The sequence below is a fragment of the Apodemus sylvaticus genome, chromosome 14 (assembly GCF_947179515.1).
Source record: "Apodemus sylvaticus chromosome 14, mApoSyl1.1, whole genome shotgun sequence".
Classification (NCBI taxonomy): domain Eukaryota; kingdom Metazoa; phylum Chordata; class Mammalia; order Rodentia; family Muridae; genus Apodemus; species Apodemus sylvaticus.
Genome location: NC_067485.1, coordinates 60,645,689 through 60,665,894, shown reverse-complemented (window position 1 = coordinate 60,665,894; position 20,206 = coordinate 60,645,689). Strand labels below are relative to the sequence as shown.

At 43.7% G+C, this 20,206-nt stretch overlaps 1 protein-coding gene across 1 annotated transcript in view; it reads right to left on the bottom strand.

The window, feature by feature from the left end:
* Nucleotides 1-607: 607 nt before the first annotated feature.
* The window catches only part of Prtfdc1 (phosphoribosyl transferase domain containing 1), a 94,654-nt gene continuing 75,055 nt past the window's right edge, over nucleotides 608-20,206 (bottom strand). Inside the window, exons 6-11 of the mRNA XM_052156634.1 lie at nucleotides 17,631-17,696; nucleotides 7,254-7,271; nucleotides 5,825-5,907; nucleotides 5,382-5,428; nucleotides 2,124-2,200; nucleotides 608-739 (exon numbers count right to left, since the gene is read on the bottom strand). Coding sequence (XP_052012594.1) covers nucleotides 659-739; nucleotides 2,124-2,200; nucleotides 5,382-5,428; nucleotides 5,825-5,907; nucleotides 7,254-7,271; nucleotides 17,631-17,696 — 372 coding nt within the window. The 3' untranslated portion in view covers nucleotides 608-658. The remainder of the gene's footprint in view (nucleotides 740-2,123; nucleotides 2,201-5,381; nucleotides 5,429-5,824; nucleotides 5,908-7,253; nucleotides 7,272-17,630; nucleotides 17,697-20,206) is intronic.

Below are 20,206 nucleotides of genomic sequence, written 5' to 3'. Positions count from 1 at the left end.
TTAAACACAGTTGAGTACATCCATGCACACATCCACACTGTCATCACACACAGGAAGCAGAGCTCATGCTCTCGCCGCGAAGGCTCATTTCATAACATCATTAAGATCCATTGTACCCGCACGTCTGAAAGGCTTTGTCAAAGCAGATAATAATGTCCTGTCAGAACAGAGCAAACAGATGCTCATGCGAAGCTGTCCTTTTGCTCCTGTTTTAGCAAGGGGACCTAGCTGCATTCTTATAGTACAGGCACAGGGGGAGGCTAAGGGGGCTGCCGGTCATTACTGTAAGGTGGTATTATTATTATTATTGCTATTGTTATTATTATTATTATTATTATTAAAAACAGTATTAAAGGAGTTAAGTAAACAGTGGTTGAGTCACCGGGTGGGTGTATTCCTTGAGTCACGGAGCGTAGTGACTGTACTAAAGGAGGAGCATGAAGTGGGCGGAATTTTGGGAATCAGAAATTTAATTTGTAAAGAGCCAAGCGCAAGCACAGTCTTCTCTTCCCGAAGAACCTTTGCTGTTTACAATCTAATCTCTGTAGAAAGAGAGCTTGTCTTTTAAAACAGTCTTTTATACCTCGCTGAGTGAGGATGGCTACAGAGACAGACTTTACACTCTTGGCTTCCTGAGTAGCAAGGTAGAAGAACGGCCTTATCTAGGAAAGACATTGATGAGTTTTGCTTCGCATATTCGGTACTTTTCTTTACCGTGTTCGTTGATCACACAAATGTGCTGGAACAAGAGAGAGAGTTAAAAGGTATCTGAGTCTTACATTTAGGTTAAAAATCTGCATATGATGTGCTAGATGCCTTTGCGACATTTTCAACAAGTGTGTTTTGGGAGCACCCCTCCCCCATCAGCATCCGTTGCATAGCAAGATATGAGGCCCAGGAGGTGAGATTTGACAATAGCAGCCTGACAACTTGTGACTGGTGACTCTTCACCTAAACCCTGGTGTCTATATGGGCACACAAGATCTAGAGTCCCGTTCAATGCTCGACAAAGGTTCTCTGCTGATTTGGTTTTGAGCCCTAGTCAGGATTTGGTTTCCAGTCCTGCCCCCCCCCCCCTTGCCCCAGCCGCCAAATGTAAAATTGTTGAAGTCACAGTATGGTTGTCTCTAGTGGAGACAATGTGAAGTGATAACTCTTTGACTGAAAGGAGAAAACAATACTGGGAATTAGAATCTGCTCTACCCTGTTAACCCTCTTTGGGAGAGCAAGTAATATGTCTGGATTGGAAAGAGCAGAGCAAAGAAACAATGGGAACAGGGCTGTGGTCCTAGACAATGCAGCCAGCTGTGCTAAGGATGCACCAGGCATTGCTACTAGAGAGCTTATATACCCTTGGTCTTGGTGACTTCTGGCTTTCAAATTTTCTTTTCTTTTTTCTTTTCTTTTCTTTTCTTTTCTTTTCCTTTCCTTTCCTTTCCTTTCCTTTCCTTTCCTTTCCTTTCCTTTCCTTTCCTTTCCTTTCCTTTCCTTTCCTTTCCTTTCCTTTCCTTTCCATTTTTATGTTTGTTTCGAGACAGGGTTTCTCTGTGTAGCCTGGACTGTTCTGGAACTCGCTCTACAGAGACAAGGCTGGCCTCGAACTCACAGAGATCCATTTGCCTCTGCCTCCTGTGTGCTGGGCTTAAAAGCATGCATCACCAACCACCTGACTGGCTTTCTAATTTCTAATAGGGAGACACTGGTTACTTTGAGGTAAGATGCCTCCTCCAGATCACTTAGGGTGGATCAGGGTTGGATCATTGGGTACCACACTGGAGGGCTGTTTCTGTATGTTGAGGTAGCTTCCCCAAATTAATTCTTACAATGTCACTATAATTCCAAGTGGTCAGATATCAGACACAGACATGAAATGACTGATAGAACATTGGCTGGGCATCCTCAATTACTATGGAGAAAAATCAGAGTAGGCCATTTTCCTGCTTCCCCATTCTCATCACTTGCCTCCAAGGCTCTGGTACCTACTGTGTAGGGTTCTGGAAGAATTCACTAAGTCACAAGGTACACCTAATCATTTTATTACTGCTTTTAGTACTTTGTTAAATTGATGCTAGTATTAATCGTTCTTAGGCAAAGAGGATTAGGGCTTAGTATGTAATACTTACATTAAGGTCTCTGAAATACTCGTTGTAGTCTAAGGCGTAGCCTACCACAAAGACATCTGGAATCTCAAATCCAGCATCTTAAGGGAAAGAGACGAGGAAGAAAGTTCAGAGCGAATACATAAGCACCATATCCTGCTGTGGCATTTAAACAGTGAGGCAGAAGACAGAAGGGAGACGCAGTGTGCAGGACAAGTCCAGCAGTTTCCTGGACTACAGTGACAGCTTGGGGACACAAGGCCAACTAGCACGTGTAAGGAATGGACCTCGAGTATTCAGAGTTGAGGAAGGGCTCAGGAGACCCAGTGGGTGACGAGGTGGGGATGCTAGCTACAGTGGGCTTGTTCAAAGGGAACAGTATGCTATGTCACTGTGCCTAAGGAGATTCTTTTAAAGGCACAAAGGACCAATCCAATACAAAGCACCACGGCATGGCCATACATGAGCAGCAGTCACCAGGAAGCAATTCCCTTCGGCTGGTTGAAGGGCTGGAAAGCAAAACCTGAGGGGCAGGATGACAGGAGTGGAGCTTGTTCAGTGTGAGGGGAGACCAGGAGAGGGTTATCTCCATGCTGATCTCTGCACCAACAATGCAGGGGTCCTAATAGCACTTTATCTCTAATGAGGCCAGAATGACAGGAAATGGATGTAAATACAGTACAAGGTACTTGGGCTCACAATGAGAAGACCACTGAGAGGAAGATGACGTCTGTCGAGAAACAGACAATGGTTCTCTTCCAGAGATCTTCAAGAAGAATCAATGTGTGTGGTACAGTGGTTTTCAAACTTGCTTCAGTGTATGAGACTCTTGTAAGCTCATTTATTACAATTCAATAGACAGAGGTGTGTATGCCTAGTTACATGAACCTGTCCTGTCCTTGGTACGGCCTGTGAGCTGGGCACATGAACAGAGACCTTCACAGTTACTACCATTTTTGGTTTTATTTTTGGTGTGTTTTTTCCCTTTTTCCTGAGACAATGTTTTTCTATTTAGCTCTTGGCTCTTTGGAAACTCACTCTTTAATCCAGGCTAGTCTTGAACTCAGAGATCCACCTGCCTCTACCTCCCGAGTTCTGGAATTAAAGGTGTGTGCCATCATGCCCAACCCATCATTTCGATTTCTATGACCCAATATGTTTTCACATGGAGTATTTTAGGCTTACAGAACTTGCTAGACCAACTTACAGAAAGTGCTAGAAGTCCTGGATCAGTTTTCTAGGGGTCTGTCTTATGGGGTCACTAAGTAGGTAGCCTGTTTGATTCCTCAAACTTGCTGTTTCTTGAAAAATAATTCTAGAGCAGCTGTAGATAATGGTGTGTGCTTGTAATCTCAGTATTTTGGGAAGCTGAGGCAGCAGGTTTTTAAGTTTGATGCTAGCCTGTGCTACACAGAAGTTCCTGTCTAAACAAAAAGAAGCAAATTCAAAGAGAAGAAGCAAGTGCAGAAGAAAAGACATTAGCACTTGAGCATGCAACAAAGAGTCTGAGCCGCTCAAAAACACTGTCTTAGCGCTCCAGAAAGAAGGGAGAAACAGATTCTGTGCTAACAGGACAGGATTAGATTCCAGAGAACCCTACTTTAATAATAATGGATTTTCCAATGAGCAATATAGTTGCCTACAACAGGTATGACGATTCAGACTGTGCAAACTGAGGCCGAAAGCCATGTAGAAAGATGTTGTGACATAAGGTATTGACCATCAGTCAATAGGGCTGTCAGGCATCAGAGGTGTCCACCACTCACTGCTCACTGCGGTGTTTGTAAATGTCCTGTGTGCCTAGGCTCATCACTGGCCCTCTCCATTTGCTTATAGGACCCTGGTAAGCTATTTATTTGTGTTCCATTTTATCTGTTAAATGGCATAACAATAACAATTGCCTCTACAGAGTGGTAGAGACTAAATTAATTGCCCCCTGTATGCCTGTAAGAACCTTCTCTGACACATCATAGCCTCTTACAGTACTAGTTAGCATTTTTTAGAATTATTTAAAAATGTGGTGTGTGTGTGTGTGTGTACACGCGCGCATATATACAGGCCAGATATATCACATCCCCACAAAGATGGAGTGACAGGTGGCTGGCTGTGAGCTGTCTCATGGAGACACTGAGAATAGAACCTGGATCCCCTGTAAAAGCAGTGATGTTTTAAACCACTGGGTCATGTCTTCCGTCTTATCTTTCAAACACCATTTAATAAAATTTCCTCACAAAATTTTTGCTTAATATCCTCCTATAACGACAGTGACATGCAGACCAGATCCCAAGGACAGTAACTGACAGGAACTGGCCATTGGCTCTCTCTCTCTGTTCAGAACCTGGTGTGTGGTTAGGAATCCAGCAGAGGAGACCTGGGTTCAGAATGTCGAGAGCCTGACCTATCCATACTACTCTTCCCTATCTAATGTTGTTTCAGCTTACGGATGAGAATTTGAGCCAAATTTTACTTTAGAGCAATTGCAAGTGAGAAATTTTAGCTGAAGTCTGCCTTATGCATGTAAAAAAGAAAAAAAAAATCACCTCTTGTTTAGAATAATAAATAATTCAATGGCTTGTTTAATCCTCCTGGCAACAGAGTCAATCTTGCCATGAGGGGAGAAAAGTGCCCTGGACAAGGAAAGTCCCCTCGAGCACATGTCTGAAGTCAAGTGTGCAGATGACAGGCACAGAGCTCTGCTTGGTCGTGTTCTGGGGCTCTGGATTTTTGTTGGAGGTTGCCGGGAGATGCTGTACTAAATGTGCAGGGACTGGAAAGGGGTGGGAGGATCCTTCTAAAGCTTTGCAGTGCCTCTTTGATTGGTGAAAACAGCTGTCAGTCAGGGATCCTGAATGTCTGAATTAGTCTAGGGGAGTCAGTCTATCTCCACCCTAAAACTGATCAGCTGCATAAAATGTAACAGAAGCAGCCTCCAATGCACCGGGGTGTGGTGCACACCTGTAATCCCAGCACTCTGCAAGCTGAGACAAGAGGGTAGATGTCTGTTTGAGGCCAGCCTGGGCTACATAGCTGAGTTATACAGTAGCCTGGACTGAATCACACACCAGTGAGGTTCTTTAAAATACAGCCAAAACAAACCCAAACAAATCCCATATATAGAACGGAGTTGTTGTGAAAGATGCAAATATAAAGCAGTGGTCTCTCAAAGAGCCTCAGCCTCCTTCACAAGGTGATGGAGATGAAGAATCTGTAGGATTATCAGTCCCGCATGAAACATCATCACCAAGAACCGCCCCTCCTCCCCCCAAGCCCTTCAACACTTACAGTCAGGTTTAAAGCTGTCGCTTCTGGCTGTCCTCTTCACCAATAAACTGCCATTATAAAAAGAAAGTTACTCTAGTAAATCGGGATATGAATTTGCAAAGAGAACTAAACACCGGTGCGCCGTGTGTGCTCCTCCTCAAGCCTGTGGAGTGACATCATCACCACGGTCTACTTTAACTCCTGCCTTTGCAGCTGAGGTATGGCACGACCACACTGGATAGAAGGACGCATGCTGAGTGACTGCTCAGGGCTCACCCACCCGCTTCTTATGCACACATGAGGAGCAAGCAGGGCGCCCGTTAAAGGCCTTCTTCTCCCTTTTCTCTCTCAGGCTAGAAATCAGGTGATCAAACGATAGCATCCCAGGTATAGGGGTAATGGCTCAGAACAGTGGTCTTGTTTTGAAGGACAAAGGACAGATGGTGCTGTGGTGTCTGACTCACCTGGCTACCTTCACCATGTTGGGTTTGTATTTCTCAATGCTGCTGAGCAGGGCTTTCATGGTCCTCCCGGTTCCAACAACGTCCTTTGTGAAAAGCAGACATGTTCAACAAGGCAGTTTGCACAGCATCATGCCCTTTACATTTGCAGAGCTATTCCTTATTAATAAAATGCACATTAATTTCAAATGTCAACCAGTAGGAGTCAAGACAGGAAGCAGAATCACTTATGGTTTAATGGGCATTTCGTTTTGGAAGCTAGAGACTATCTTGGTGAATAAATTCTGTTCTTGAATCCTTCAGCTGTGTCAAGGATTCAGTTCAGCCTCCGGAGAGGGCGTGGACCCTTCCTCATTGAGAGTGCCCATGCTTCTGTATGCACGGTCAGGGACTAAATTTGGCCTGGAGGTTACATTTTACAATACAAGAGACACATGAATTTTCATGGACATGGGCTATACATCTGAATACATGGAACAGATAAACACTCAGCCTCCGACTCCTTAGGGGATGCCATGGCTGGGAAGCTAGACGTGTCTGGGCAGCAGCTGGTGACAGCCAGGAGGTCTGAGCTCTTCAGCTGCCGTGAACACGGGGTCTCTGCCTCTGTGAGCTGTGGATGCACAGTTACACAGAACTGGCTGCTGTAGTTTATTGTCCTCCTGACAGAACTCAGCTGTCAGGAGCAGCGGATGACTGCAGTGGGTCTGAGCAAAGCCAGGGTCCAGTGACTCATTTGGCTGGAGGGTCTGCTTGTGAGTTGTGTAAAGCCAGAATTGCGCATACGGAAGGCCATACTGGTAAATGCGAGACTGAAGCTTGCGGGCAACAAGATACTTTGACTTTTAGGGGGCTGATGAGACAGGATCTTGAGGGAGCATGGGCACTGACCATGGGAGCCTACAGCAGTCACAAGATGGCCTTTCTGTTTCTTTTTGAACAGAACAACAACAAAAGACCCACCGCTTCAAAAACTCCATAACTTTCCCTTGGATTGATGTGTTCATTGACTCAATTTAAGATTTCTGAGGCTTGAGAACAGATTAAAAGCATTAGAAGTCATTGGGCGAGGAGAGGTCTAGCCTTGTTTTACCTGTTAAATAAATAACAGCAAACGTATTGACTGGTTCTACAAGCCACTTTACTTTCCCTACAACTGTCTAGTGTATAAATCCACACAAGAATGGGTTAAGAAGCATGTGAGATTAGATATAAAACAGGAGCAACTATCAAACAGTCATTGTAAAGTGCTGATTCTGAATTAGTTAAAGCCAGTGACTATAGTTGGCTTCTGTTCACCATGAGTTGAAGAGTCTCACACACACAGTGAGGACTCACTACTTGGCCAGTTTAATAAACAAGGCCAGCCTTTTAAAACTCACCATTGGATTCTTGTACCTTCCAAACACAGAAAAGGAAAAGGCCAGCTTACCTCAACAATGAGGACATTCTGGAGGGAGATAAAGAACAAAAACCCAATATTTCAGAATATGATTAAAGCAAACAAGCAAAGAAATCCTGGGTCACAGGATTACTGCAAGTTTTGCTTACAGTTAGAATTCCACGGGGTGTGTTGTAGGCCTGCCCATCCTATGAGTCCAAACAATTAGAGTAGTGGTTCTCAACCTATAGGCTGCAACCCCATTAGGCCCTTTTCACAGGCTATATGCGTATCAAATATTTACAGTATGATTCACAACAGTAGTAAAATTATAGTTATGAAGTAGTAACAAAAATGATTTTATGGTTGGGAGTCACCGCAACATAAGAAACTGTACTAAGGGGTTAGCATTAGGAAAGTTGAGAACCACTGAACTGGAGCAAACCTAAGTGCTCCAGATTCATGTTAATATCCCTGTGGAATTGCTTGATATTGTAATTTTATTGTCTATATTCTGGTTAGTAGCAAGCTCACATCAGACTTTGTTGCTTCATGATAGCATACAATCATGACATCTCAACAGTGCCATGTCCCTCTGGCTCCCATCTTTGGGATTACCAGGAAAGCCAGCCAACATAAACTCTATTATTAATGGAGGAATGCTCAGCAGATGGTCATATACTTAGTGGTGACAGCCCTATTCCTATGTAGCCACCCAAATCCCCAGTGTATCTACCCAGAGGAAATAGGGTGAGGGCATCGAAGGAGTTGCAAGGGGCCTGCTGTGACCTTTTTACTGTCATGGCCAGATCCCTGCTAAATGCTCACCAGGTATTCATCTATATCTCCCAAGAACACAAATTATGCTTTATCCCAATTTCTTGTTAGTTTCTTTGCCTATAGGCTCCAAACTTCACGTAGTGGGGAGTTGTTTGTTTTGTTTACTCCTGTGCTCTCAGACCCTACTGCATTGTCTGCGTGGAAACAACAATTGTTTTTTTAAAAGAGTACGACTGTCAAGCTTATTCACAATCCATCAATCAACCAACTAATTGGATTAGCGGTAATATGCCAATGCTGTCCCATCAAACTATGACTATGTTAATATACCATTCCATCCACCCAGTGGGGAGAATAGTCCTTGAAAGTAACACACTTTTATTTTATGGTCTTAGATTTTTTTTTAAAGATTACTTATTTTTATGTGCGCACATATGCACACGTGAAGGTCAGAAGACAAACTGGGGAGGGGCTTGTCTTCTCCCACCATGTGCTGTCTGGGGACTGAACTCAGACAGTCAGGCTTGGGGGCAAGTGCTTTCACCTGCTGGGGCATTTTGCCACACCCCTAGTGCTTTCATTCATCCTTGATTAAGTAACACTGTCACATCAGATCAAACTATAAATTTCTTCTTTATATCTAATACGAAAGAGGTAAGACGGCACCAATACAAAAGCCATGATAAAGCTGTATTTCCACGTCACACATGTAGAAACGCCTTTCTAGAAGTGTTTTCTCTTAGGTAGGACATTCTTATTAAGAATATTAGTTTTATTTTCCTGATGGAAGGCTATGTTGTTTGTCCTCAAAGCCCATGTTCCTTCTCCATGACACTGCACATTAATGTCACATGTAGGGGTCAGGCCGTCATGTCCCCTAAGACTCACACCGACAGCAGCTTCTTTGGCATTTTCAATACTGCTTTCTATGGCCTTTGCCCTTATTCCACAGCACTTAGCTTGGACGTGTATTTTTAGTTTGACTGAGGCTTGAATAAGCCTATTAGCTAACCAGGATGCTTAGAGAATCCTGGTTAATTGAATTTCCCTGTTCACAATCCATTTTTGGTTCAATTGTGTAAACAAATATTTCCTTCCAAAATATGTTAGTATGCATGCTTGTCTAATTAGGTAGGAAGTACTGAAAAGAATTAGGTCTCAGTCCCTCCCTCTCCTCCTCTCCCTCTCTTCTTCCATTCTCCCGCCCTCAATTTAGAAACGATGTAAACTAGGCGTCATCTTTGAAAAGATTAACCATGATTTTAAGACTATAACTAGGAAGTAGGACTTGGATGTGTATCAATCTGAGATATATTATCAAAATGATTCCAACATATTTTAAGCTTGAAAGGTTTTAAGGAAGATGACTCCTCCCACTTCACATCTCCCATCCCCAAGTACTGCTTTAAGGGGCAGTCACCTTGACCTCTGCACTGTCTTCCTGGCTGGTGGGCCTGGATTTCTCATATATGCTGCTACGCCACATTTCTAAAACCACACACATTAAAAACACTTTTTTTTTTCCCTTTGCAAGACTGATATTGAATGCCATGCATACCAGGCAAACGTTCTAGCCTCAGTCTTGTATGTTTACTAACACATTTTATATAGCTACTTTGGTTTTTAAATGTATTTAAAATATATTTGAAAACAGAAAAATCTAAATATTTTCCCCCTTCACTCCCTCTTCCTTCCTCTTTCCCCGAAAACATACAGGTAAACAAGCAGTCTACCACCAAGCCCTGAACTTTGCTTAACTTTTGATGTATATTTAACTTTAAAGACTTTAAATATGTTTGTGTGTGCTTTTAAAAAAGGATTGAGCCAGGTGGTGGTGGCACACACCTATAATCCTAACAGAGGCAGGAGGATTTCTGAGTTCGAGGCCAGCCCGGTCTACAGAGTGAGTACCAGGACAGCCAGGGCTATACAGAGAAACCCTGTTTCAGGGTGGGGGTGGGGAGACCAATAAAAAAGAATTAAACTTACAGTACCATTTTCTATTTTATATAACCAAAATCTCACATCTATCAAAAATGATAAACTCTTAGTATTACATAAAGCCAACTACATATTCAAATATTTTCAATTGTCCTTTAAAAGGCCTTTGTAATTTCTCTGTTCAACCTGAGACTAGATATTGGATTCTACTATATTTTGAATATATTCTCCAGAGTTCCTGAATTGGAAAATTAACCACCAATAAACATTAAGATGGAGCCCAATAAAAGGTCATCAGACATGTGTTCTGCCCCCAATAATAGAGTATTACCATCATTTCAAGAATGGGTTAGTTGCCTTAATAGCAGATTGTTGTAGCAGTGAGGTAGGTCCCTGTCAGTCTCTCGTCTCTCTTCCTTATCTTTCCACTTTCTACCACAGCATGATACAGCATGAAGGAAGAAGGTATAGCAAATGGAATTGTCTCAACCTTGGAAGCATTTGTATTGTATCTAAGGGAACCAACTCTTGGGTTTCCATGTGCAAGATTATACTCAAGGGCTCAGAGACAAATAGTAGCCCATCTCCACATGGTTAGCACGGAACTCTGATAGAAAAAGGTGATCCAGAAGGGCTTGTGCTCCAGCTATGGTGGTGCGTATGTAAGCAGAGCACCCAGGAAGGCAGAGGCGGAAAGATCATGAGTTCTAGGTCAGCCTGGGTTATACAGCAAGACTCTGTGATAGGAAGGAAGGAAGGAAGGAAGGAAGGAAGGAAGGAAGGAAGGAAAGAAGGAAGGGCATGGAGAAGAAAAAGGAAAAAGGAAAGAACTCTGTGGTAAATGAATAACCTTGGCCCATCTCTTTCACTTTCTGTAGCTTATTTTACTCACTAGACATCATCTCCACCTATCTTTAAGGATCTGCAGTTCTTCTTCAACCAACCTTTCATTACTGTCTACTGCTTTTAATTTACTCTGAGCAGTCTACTAAGATTCCCACTTTTTGAGTGGGCAACTCTGGGGATTTTTTTTTTCTCAGAACACTCTGTGCCTCCAGAACACTTCCCATCTGATAACCGCTGATTGCTGAATCTGAGATGTTTGCCAGTTACTGTCTTAGTCATCTTCTCACACCTAGCTCACTTCCTCCCAGGGAGCCAGTAACAGTCTGCGGGGGCTGTAGGCAAGAATTCTATAGGGACTCTCTAGACACTGTGTTGACTTTGATGCTATTCTGAGGTCTGAGCAAAGCCCATCACATCCAGTTTTCCTAAGGAAGGAGACAAGAAGGTACAGAAGAATTATACAAACACAGATGATTTTCTTAAATTGGCTATTCCTATTTTTAACCTTTTAAAATGCAAAGTGATCAGCAGCAGCAGTGGAGTGTGTGGGTGTGGTCACCCCCAGAGAGATTGGCATGGCAAAAATGGGCGAATGGTGGTGGTTGTTGGCGTGTGGAGGGGTGTGAATACAAATCCCACAGGGAAAGGAATGTCACTCAGCATTTTATTTTATGTGATAACTCACAAAATTGCCAGAGTCATCCGTCAGGGGCCATTTCTACTATTGTTCTTAGGCTAGTCAGGGGCAATAAAAAAGAATGATTTAAGTTAAGGCAGCCGGTTTGCTGTGGTGGGGATTTGGCAGGTTTCAGTTCTGGCATTTGATTAGAAACTTCTTTGGGGGTGGGGCGCGCGCCTCCTGAAATCTTGCACAGAACCTGCCCAGCTGTGCATCTTCGCTGCCAGATCCGGGCCTGCTTGCCCGCCTTTCAGTTTTCTTCAAGCCTTTCAGAGGTTTCTCTTGGACATGAATAGAATCTTCCTGCTTTAATGGATACACACATTTTATGAAGTGCCAGGATTAAATCAACTTGGGAAAAAAAAATCAGAGTGAGAGTGTGTTGTGCAGACAGCTTAAATACAGTGAGTAATGCTTTTAAGTGCAGAGAGCCCACTGAACAGAACTGTCGAGGGCCATTGTATTCGACAGCACCAGCCTATTTAGAGCCCTGACTCAGCCAGCACAGCCCCTGAAAATGAAAGAAGGCAGCAGAGAAAGGTCGGGAGGGAGCAAAAAAGATGAGACCTTTTCTCTTAGTTGAACTCTAACATCTTCAGAGGACCTCAGCAGTTGGTTCCAGAGCTGCTGGTTACAAACTCGACACAGCAGAACAGAGGGAGCTGTTTCCGTATGCTTTCTGAGCCTCTTCCTTTCATAGAGCTAGGTAAGAACTATGTCTGGTTTCCTCTTCGTTTTGGCCACAGCCTTTGTCTTCCAGGTTCGCACACACAGGCACGCACTCCACTCCGCTCAGCCCTCGCCCTCCTTCCCTCCTTCACTTCCTTCTACCACGTGTCAGGCTCAACCTATTTTTTAAAATTCACATTAAATAAATAAAATTCACAATTGTGTGAATTTTGTACGACATACCATGATTATATTCTTTTCCCCTTAAACGGCTCCGTGATATCACTTCTGCCCAAACAGCCAAGTTCATCTCTTTATTGAGACCATCATTCTACTCTATAAACCCAACTCCACTACATTTTCAGCTATTTTATTATTTCCTTGTTTGGTTCCTGACTTCTTTCCTTAGTCATGCAGGTCCAGCCCTGTCTACTTTCCTTACTTTCTCTTCCCTCCCCAAGTCTAGGTCTAATTCTCTTCTGTGTTACTTCCATACCTTCTCCCTAAGATCATTACAATTCCAAGAATCATCATCTTCTTCTCCTCCTCTTCCTCCTCCCTCTCCTTTTTTTGTACAAAGAAAGGGGATTTGTGGAAAGACTCAGAGAGCTATTCTTGAGGTGCTCAACACTGAGAGAAGTCATGTCCAAATTCCTGGTAGGGTAGTAATATGAAAAGAATGCAAATTTATTGACTGAACCGATGGACTGCATGACAAATACAAATATATGAGAAAGAGGAAGCTAGATGATGGCCTGTAACAACCCTGCCACATGACACAGATATTTATTACAGTTTGGATTCTTCTATAACCACTGAGACAGACCCAGTAGGTGCTGAGTGCTGGCTTCCCTTAAGCTTGTTCCCCATCACACATCTGCCTCTGTGAAGAGATTCTGCTTACTGGATTTCTTTGTTGTCTTGATGATTCTTCTTCAGTAGACAAGCGTGCCATAGAGCTGGCTATTGCGGGTTGCATATAAACTGTCCTCCCCAAAGGCTCTCATGTTGAAGGTTTTGTACCCAGGTGATGGCACTACTTCGAGGTGACCTTGGCTCGGGGACCTAACTTTATGATTCTGCTATTTGGAAGCAGGTGGCTGGGACATGTCTTTGAGAAGTGATTTATGTCTGGTTTCGCAGATCCCCACCCCACCCTCTGCCCAGCCTCTCCTGGCCAGCAAGGTAGACACACCCTCCCGTCACCAATCACTCATGCCTTTCTATTGTGATGTTCTGACTTAAGCCTGGCGTCAAATGGCCATGCACTGAGGCTACTGAAACTGTAAGTCAAAATGACCCTTTCTTCTTTTTAATTGTCTTTTTTCAGGTATTTTGTTACAGTGCTACGGTTGGAGTAAAATAATGTCCTTATTTTATAAGGAAAAGCACATCCCTAAAGTTAAATGAATTTTTTTTCCTTTTTTTTCCTTTTCCAGTAGTGCTGGCCATTCAATCCAGGGTCTTGTGAGTGCAAGCTAGGCAAGCACTCTGCCCGCCGCTGCCACAGCCAAGCACTCTGCCCACCGCTGCCACAGCCAAGCACTCTGCCCGCCGCTGCTACACTCCAGCTGCAGTTCTTTTCTCTCCCACCCTTAGCCAAGCAGGATTCACTTCCTCCATTTTCCTTTTGGTTTCTTCAGTATTGAAGCTTTGCCCTCTCACAGACACTCCACGCTTTCCAAATCAGCTACTCTGATAAATCCTTTCATTGTTACACTCATTAGCTTTTGTTACCCTCCAAACTGTCCTCTTTGAAGCAGCAAATGTGTTTGGTTTTGGTTTTGGATCCCGTCTCTCACCACTCACCACCAGAAGCCTGGTCATTTTGGCTTGGTTCTCCCCCCCCCCGTGTCCTTGCTGGAGAGTGACTGAAACCATCTCTCCGATTCCTACGTAAGCTGATGCACACAGTGATCTTCCAGTATCTACTCTAACCTGTGCTGGAGCAGGCTGTGTACAATGCTAGGGTTAAGATGGTGAACACAGTGGTCCCATTTCACGCTGATTTTTCTGGGGAATGAGGGGAAAGGTAAATAAAAAAAACATGCTCGTAAGTAAGTGCTAAACTGTGAATTGCAGAAAGGGCTCCAAGGGAGTTGGGCTCACATACAGATGCACACTGGAACTGGGGGACAGTAGGGGAGCAGGACCAGGTTCTCGTTCCTTACAGCTATGCAGGGAAGCTGTGCTGTACAGAGCAGACATTGGGGCTGAGTCCTTAGAGAGAAGAAATTGTATTCCAAGAAGGTTGGCAAGAAAGGCTTTGCTAGTGACGGTGCAGTGTCATGAGGCCAATAGAGTATGACAATATGGTAGAGATGCCAGCTGGATCAAGCAGGATTTACTGTAGTCAAGAATTTGGATCATACTTAAAGAGCATTGGGGGAAGGGAGGCTTGCTAGGTAAACCACAAACACTTAATTCTATTTTAAGGTCAGGTAATCAATGAATAAATTTTTAGAGTAAGTATGTCCAAAATACCACACAAGGCACAGTTAGAGTACATATATTTACTATGTACTTATACTGAACATCTATTCAGTATTTGAAGTTCAAATTTGACTGGGCTCCTGGGTTTTTGTTTTGTTTTTGTTAAGTCTGGCAACTGCTAATTAAGAGGCCGCTGAAAGGTTTCAATTGCCAAGTGGCGTAACCCAATTTGTATTTTAAGATGATCCCCTGGGCAGCTTTATAGAGAATGGTTTGAAGGTGAGAGTCAACTGAAGTCTGAAGTTCAGGGCAGCGAGTTGGACTCAGAGGGAAGTTCAGTGACATGACAATGGCAACTCTTAAAAAGGAAAATATTCAATTTGGGCTGGCATGCATTTTAAAGGTTTCATCCTCGTTGTCACCATGGAGGGAAGCACTGCCTGCAGGCAGACATGGTGCTGGGGAAGGCAGCTGAAAGTTCTAGATCTTCATCTCAAGGCAGCAGAAGGAAACTGTGTGCTCCCCTTGATATAGCTTGAGCATATGAGACCACAAAACCCACCTCCACAGTGACACACTTCTTCCAACAAGGCCAGACCTCCTAACAGCCCCACTTCCCACAGGCCAAGCATGAACAACACGAGTCTACGGGGCCGTTCCCATTCAAACCACCACAAGGGGCATTCAGTGTCTTGTAAACCTTGACATTAGAAGAGACTGTCTTGAGGTTGCAAATGTGGCTTTTTTTTTTTTTTTTTTTTTTTTTTTTGGTTTTTTGGATTTAGTTTTTTCAAGACAGGGTTTCTCTGTATAGCCCTGGCTGTCTTGGAACTCACTCTGTAGACCAGGCTGGCCTCGAACTCAGAAATTCACCTGCCCCCGCCCTCCCAGAATGCTGGGATTACAGGTGTGCGCCACCACGCCCAGCCGCAAAGGTGGCTTCTAACTCAAGAGTTCCGGTGTGGCTCCTGAGACTGCATTTCTAATAAGCTCCTAGAAATCATGTCAATAAACTATATATAGCCCCTGGGACACATTAGGCCTCATCCCTGTTTTTTTTTTTTTAAATAAATTTTTATGGGAACATATTCATTTGCTTCTGCATCACCTCTGGTACAACAGAGGCAAATCACTGCAACAGGGACTGTTAGTCTGCACTGTCTACACTATTTATATTTGACTCGTTTATGGAGACACTTGCTTGCCTACACTATACTTTGAGTAGCAAGGGTCAAGAGTTGGAAGACAGCCAGGGAAGTAATATGTGGATAAATATCCTGAGTAGCTGAAGGTACCAGAGGGCTGGGAGATGGTCTACCCTGGCTCACCTAGCCTTCCCCTCTTCTGGGAGCTAGGCACTTGAACTTCAGTCTTCAAAATCAAGTTGGTATGTCAGCTGCTGAGTGGCTAGTCATTGTTGATTCATCTTAGAAGTTCTTGGCCCAAGGAGTTCTACTTCGCACCAATTTAAACAGGCAGAAATGTGGCTCCACAAATAGGAGGCTATAGATATAACTAGATAGCACCAGGTGATCTGAAAGAAACTGTCTTGTCAGCAGCGAGTTAATGTTGAGTTCTGCTTGTCCTTGCCCCTGCCTAGTGGTCCACCCTCTCCCCTGAATGTACACTCACATGGGTCTCTGTGATTTACAGCAGGAGACACCAAAGCCAAGACCCAGCATCCCTTCTGCTTACTCCAGCAACAGTAAGTAGTCCCGCCTCCTCCATCTCCTACGTTGTCTGAAAGGCATACCTGTGCATGTCTACGTGGGAAATCACTTCAGAACAAACTGGTGAAGTAGGAGACAGGAAGCCCAATAGGACTCCTTTCAGAGTTGTCATTTTGACGGTCCTCTCAGTAAAAGCACAAGCAAGATCTGGCTGCTGTGGAGTCGTAACTATATAGAAAGAACTAAGCTAAAATGACTTAAAGAACGCTTTCAGGGTGTTAAAAGCTATGAATTTCAGGACATTGCTGCAAGTATTTTAGCTTTCCTAGGCTAGTTCCTGTTGTAATACAGTGATGACAAACGATGCCTAGTGATATGCTAACATTAACAAGTTCACTGCAGTTGCCATAGAACAAGATATACTACTCTTGGAATCCACTTGGCTGTCTTCAGCAGAAGCAGAAACTGTTTTCTAGTCAGAGTCCGTGCATCCCAATAGCATTCTAAACATTAGGATATGTATTTTTATTAAATGTGGCTGCTGTTCTGTTTTTCCCTGTCCGGGGACTGTGTAGCAGTAAGAACTGCCAAGGATGAGAGATTAAGCATGCGTAATAGACTGACACACTCTGCGGAGAAAACCGAAGGTGTTTGTGGGCAATGAGCACAGCATTGGTCAGGATAGGTGAACAGAAACGAGTTCTGCAGTTGCTGTCATCCTTCCAGGGGAATCTGTATTTCAAGTCACACACCACCAGGATCATCTGCTTATAAATTCCTTGGGAATCCTAAAATTGTGCTAGATCCAAATAGTCTTTTCACTTCATAATTAATAGAGGGCAAGTTTGGAACGCTAAATTAAAATAGGATATTTCCTCCCAAATCTAGTAGGTTTCATTTTCTCTTTCTTCACCCCCTCTCTCCCTCTTCCTTCCTCCTTCCTTCTCTCTTTCTCTGTGATATTAGCTCTTCAGCAAAGGGCTAATAACTGTGCTCTCAAAACGTGACCCCATACCATGCTGCATGTATCAATAAACCAGCTTAAAGGTCTTATTACTACAGTGCCTGCTGCAAAGCAACAGACACAGCAGAGCAGACAAAAGAGAAAGCTTGTTTTGGGGTGGGGGTGCCTACAAAGTAGAAAAGAAGCCGCTAAGGGCCCCGGGGGGTTTTGGTGTCTGAAATAAGGTTGGGATTGGAAGCTGGGAGGATTTGTTCTGCAGCACGTCCCAGAAGCCTTCTACTGGCAGTGTTTTGGACGGGAGAAATCATTAAAGGGCCTCACACATCTATTTGCATGAATTAGCAAACCCGAGAGAGCTTTTGAAATGCATTTGGAACTCTGACCTGACATGAAGGTCACATAGATGTCCCCAGAAGTGTATGCCTACTGAGAAGTTACAAACAAACCTTTCCAGCCAGTGTTGAAAGATCCTCGCCTCCGATGATCTGCATCTCACCCATGGATCGATCATTCTACAGAAAGCGGGGAGGGGAGGGAAAAGGAAGACAATGATTTTAGTGCACCGGAAAACGTTAAAAGCACATTTTCCCATCTCTTTGGTTAATGGCTAGATTGTGCCTTGCAAATACAGCACACATAGCTAGCAAGGGCTCATGGTTGCCCATGGTTACCAAGAGCCACTTTCCTGCAGGCTCTTGAGACAAAGCCAGCTAATGACTGGCTGGCTGGCGGGGGCAAGTCTGAGGAGGGGGATGGACAGCTGGAAAGAGGATAGACAAACTTAATATACCACAGACGATACCTATCCTGAGGCAGACAAATAGGAAAAGACACACACTCGGACTTTACTGAGGGGTGGGGGCTGAGTGACTTCCGATAAGCTCTCTCCGAGGAGAACAATCAAATTCTGATTCCCCTAGAAATGGAGCCCTCATCTATTTTTTTTTTGTCATTGTAAACTCAGCCCCTCATCTGATGACAAGAATATGGTCCAACAGACCATAGGGCAAGAAAAATTTGGTCTTCTGACGTGAGTGAACCAGTCCAAGAATATGAAAACCAGGGAGATTAGGGTTTTGTTTTTTTTAAAATCCAAATCTTCTATAAGTGAGCTATCATTCATGTTCTCAGTGTTTAAATATCGAGCATTACTGTGTCCTAAGAAAGCCTCAAAAAGCAAGCAAACAAGCACAAAACCAAACAGGCAAATACTCATTTTGAAAGTGCACCTTATGAGAATCACTTGGGGATAAAATGGAAATGGAACTTGGCCTCTGTCTAATGACAGGCACACACTAGAGGAACTCAAGCAGACAGACCCAGCCAGTCTGCTCATGACCCAAGCAAGAATGTGATGATGTTGCAATGCCTCGATCTAACAGATAAACCTGAGAAGCCGGTCCGAAGGAGTCTAGCATGCTGTGCTGAGGCAGGAGAGGCTGAGGCTGGACTGCTGTCCCCAGTTACCATGCAGACGCAGGTGGCTGTTCTTATGCCAGTCTAGCAGGTCCTTGTCTTGAAAAGGTTTTCCCACCTTCTGGAAACATTCATCCTTCCCATAGGGTCCAGCAGGCCCAGGGGTTAGCAGTGTAGAGAAAACAGCTGGAGGCTCCTTCCAGTCTTAGAATTTCTCAGGCTAAGTTCTCGGAGAACTTCTCAGGAGAAGTTCTTGGAGGAATTTCTTTGAACTGGGTTAAATTGGATTCTGCTGCCTATAGGTAGGAATCTCTATTAGGGTACAGAATTACTTTGTCAGGGGACTGGTTGTCTGGGAAAGGAAAAAATAGTCTAAACACCAATATGACAACTCTGCCAGTGAAGTACCTTTGTTTGACAAGAGAAAAACAACAAAAAACAAAACAAAACAAAAGTGGAGAGAAAGAGTACTTAAAGATTCACACCTTTAATTCCAGCACTAGGGGGGCAGAGGCAGGAAGATCTGAGTTCCAGGCCAGCCTAGTCTATGGAACAATGAGTTCCAGGATGGCCACAGCTACCTAAAAATACCCAGTCTTGGAAAAGCAAAATGAATAAATAAGTGAGTGAGTCACTTGTCCATGCTGAAGGGTTTCCCCTTAGAGCAGAAGGGAGAGGAGACTGAAGGTGAACCCTTAAATTAGATAGTCTGATCCTTGAAAGAGAACACTGGATACTCAGAATTCTAGGCTTTTTTTCTTTCTTTTTCTTTTCTTTTCTTTTCTTTTCTTTTTCTTTTCTTTCCTTTTTCCTTTCCTTTCCTTTCCTTTCCTTTCCTTTCCTTTCCTTTCCTTTCCTTTCCTTTCCTTTCCTTTCCTTTCCTTTCCTTTTCTTTTCTTTCTTTCTTTCTTTCTTTCTTTCTTTCTTTCTTTCTTTCTTTCTTTCTTTCTTTCTTTCTTTCTTTCTTTCTTTCTTTTTTTTTTTGAGACAGGGTTTCTCTGTGTAGCCTTGGTTATTCTGGAACTCACTCTGTAGACAAGGTAGGCCTTGAACTCAGAAATCTGCCTGCCTCTGCCTCCCAAGTGCTGGGATTAAAGGTGTGTGCCACCACCGCCTGGCTCTAGGCTATTTTTGTATTGGTAAAGACGACCATTCACAAGCAGATCTGGTAGTGGCAAGAATTTTGAAAAAAAATAAGTCAAGGAGGGCTGACGAGTCATCTCAGTGGCTAACTGCTTTTGCTGCCCTCCTAAAGGACCTGTATTCTGTTCTCAGACCACACCTTCAGGAGGTCATGTTAGCAGTTCCAGGGGATCTGACACCCCCTGTGGCCTCCAGGGGGTAACTGCACTCATGTGGCATACTCAAACACATACATACATATATACATACATACATACATACATACATACATATGTCAGAATTTTAAAAAATCTTGCCTAGGGAGAATACTTTCTATCACTCCCAGGGTCACTCTGATACACAGTCCAACATGAGAAGATTTGTATATTAGAGTCAGCTAAGTTGTTACAAGCTTCAGGAGAAACACTTCAGGTCAGGGATAATGCATAGCTGGATGCAACCGCTAAACTACAGAGCAAGTGAG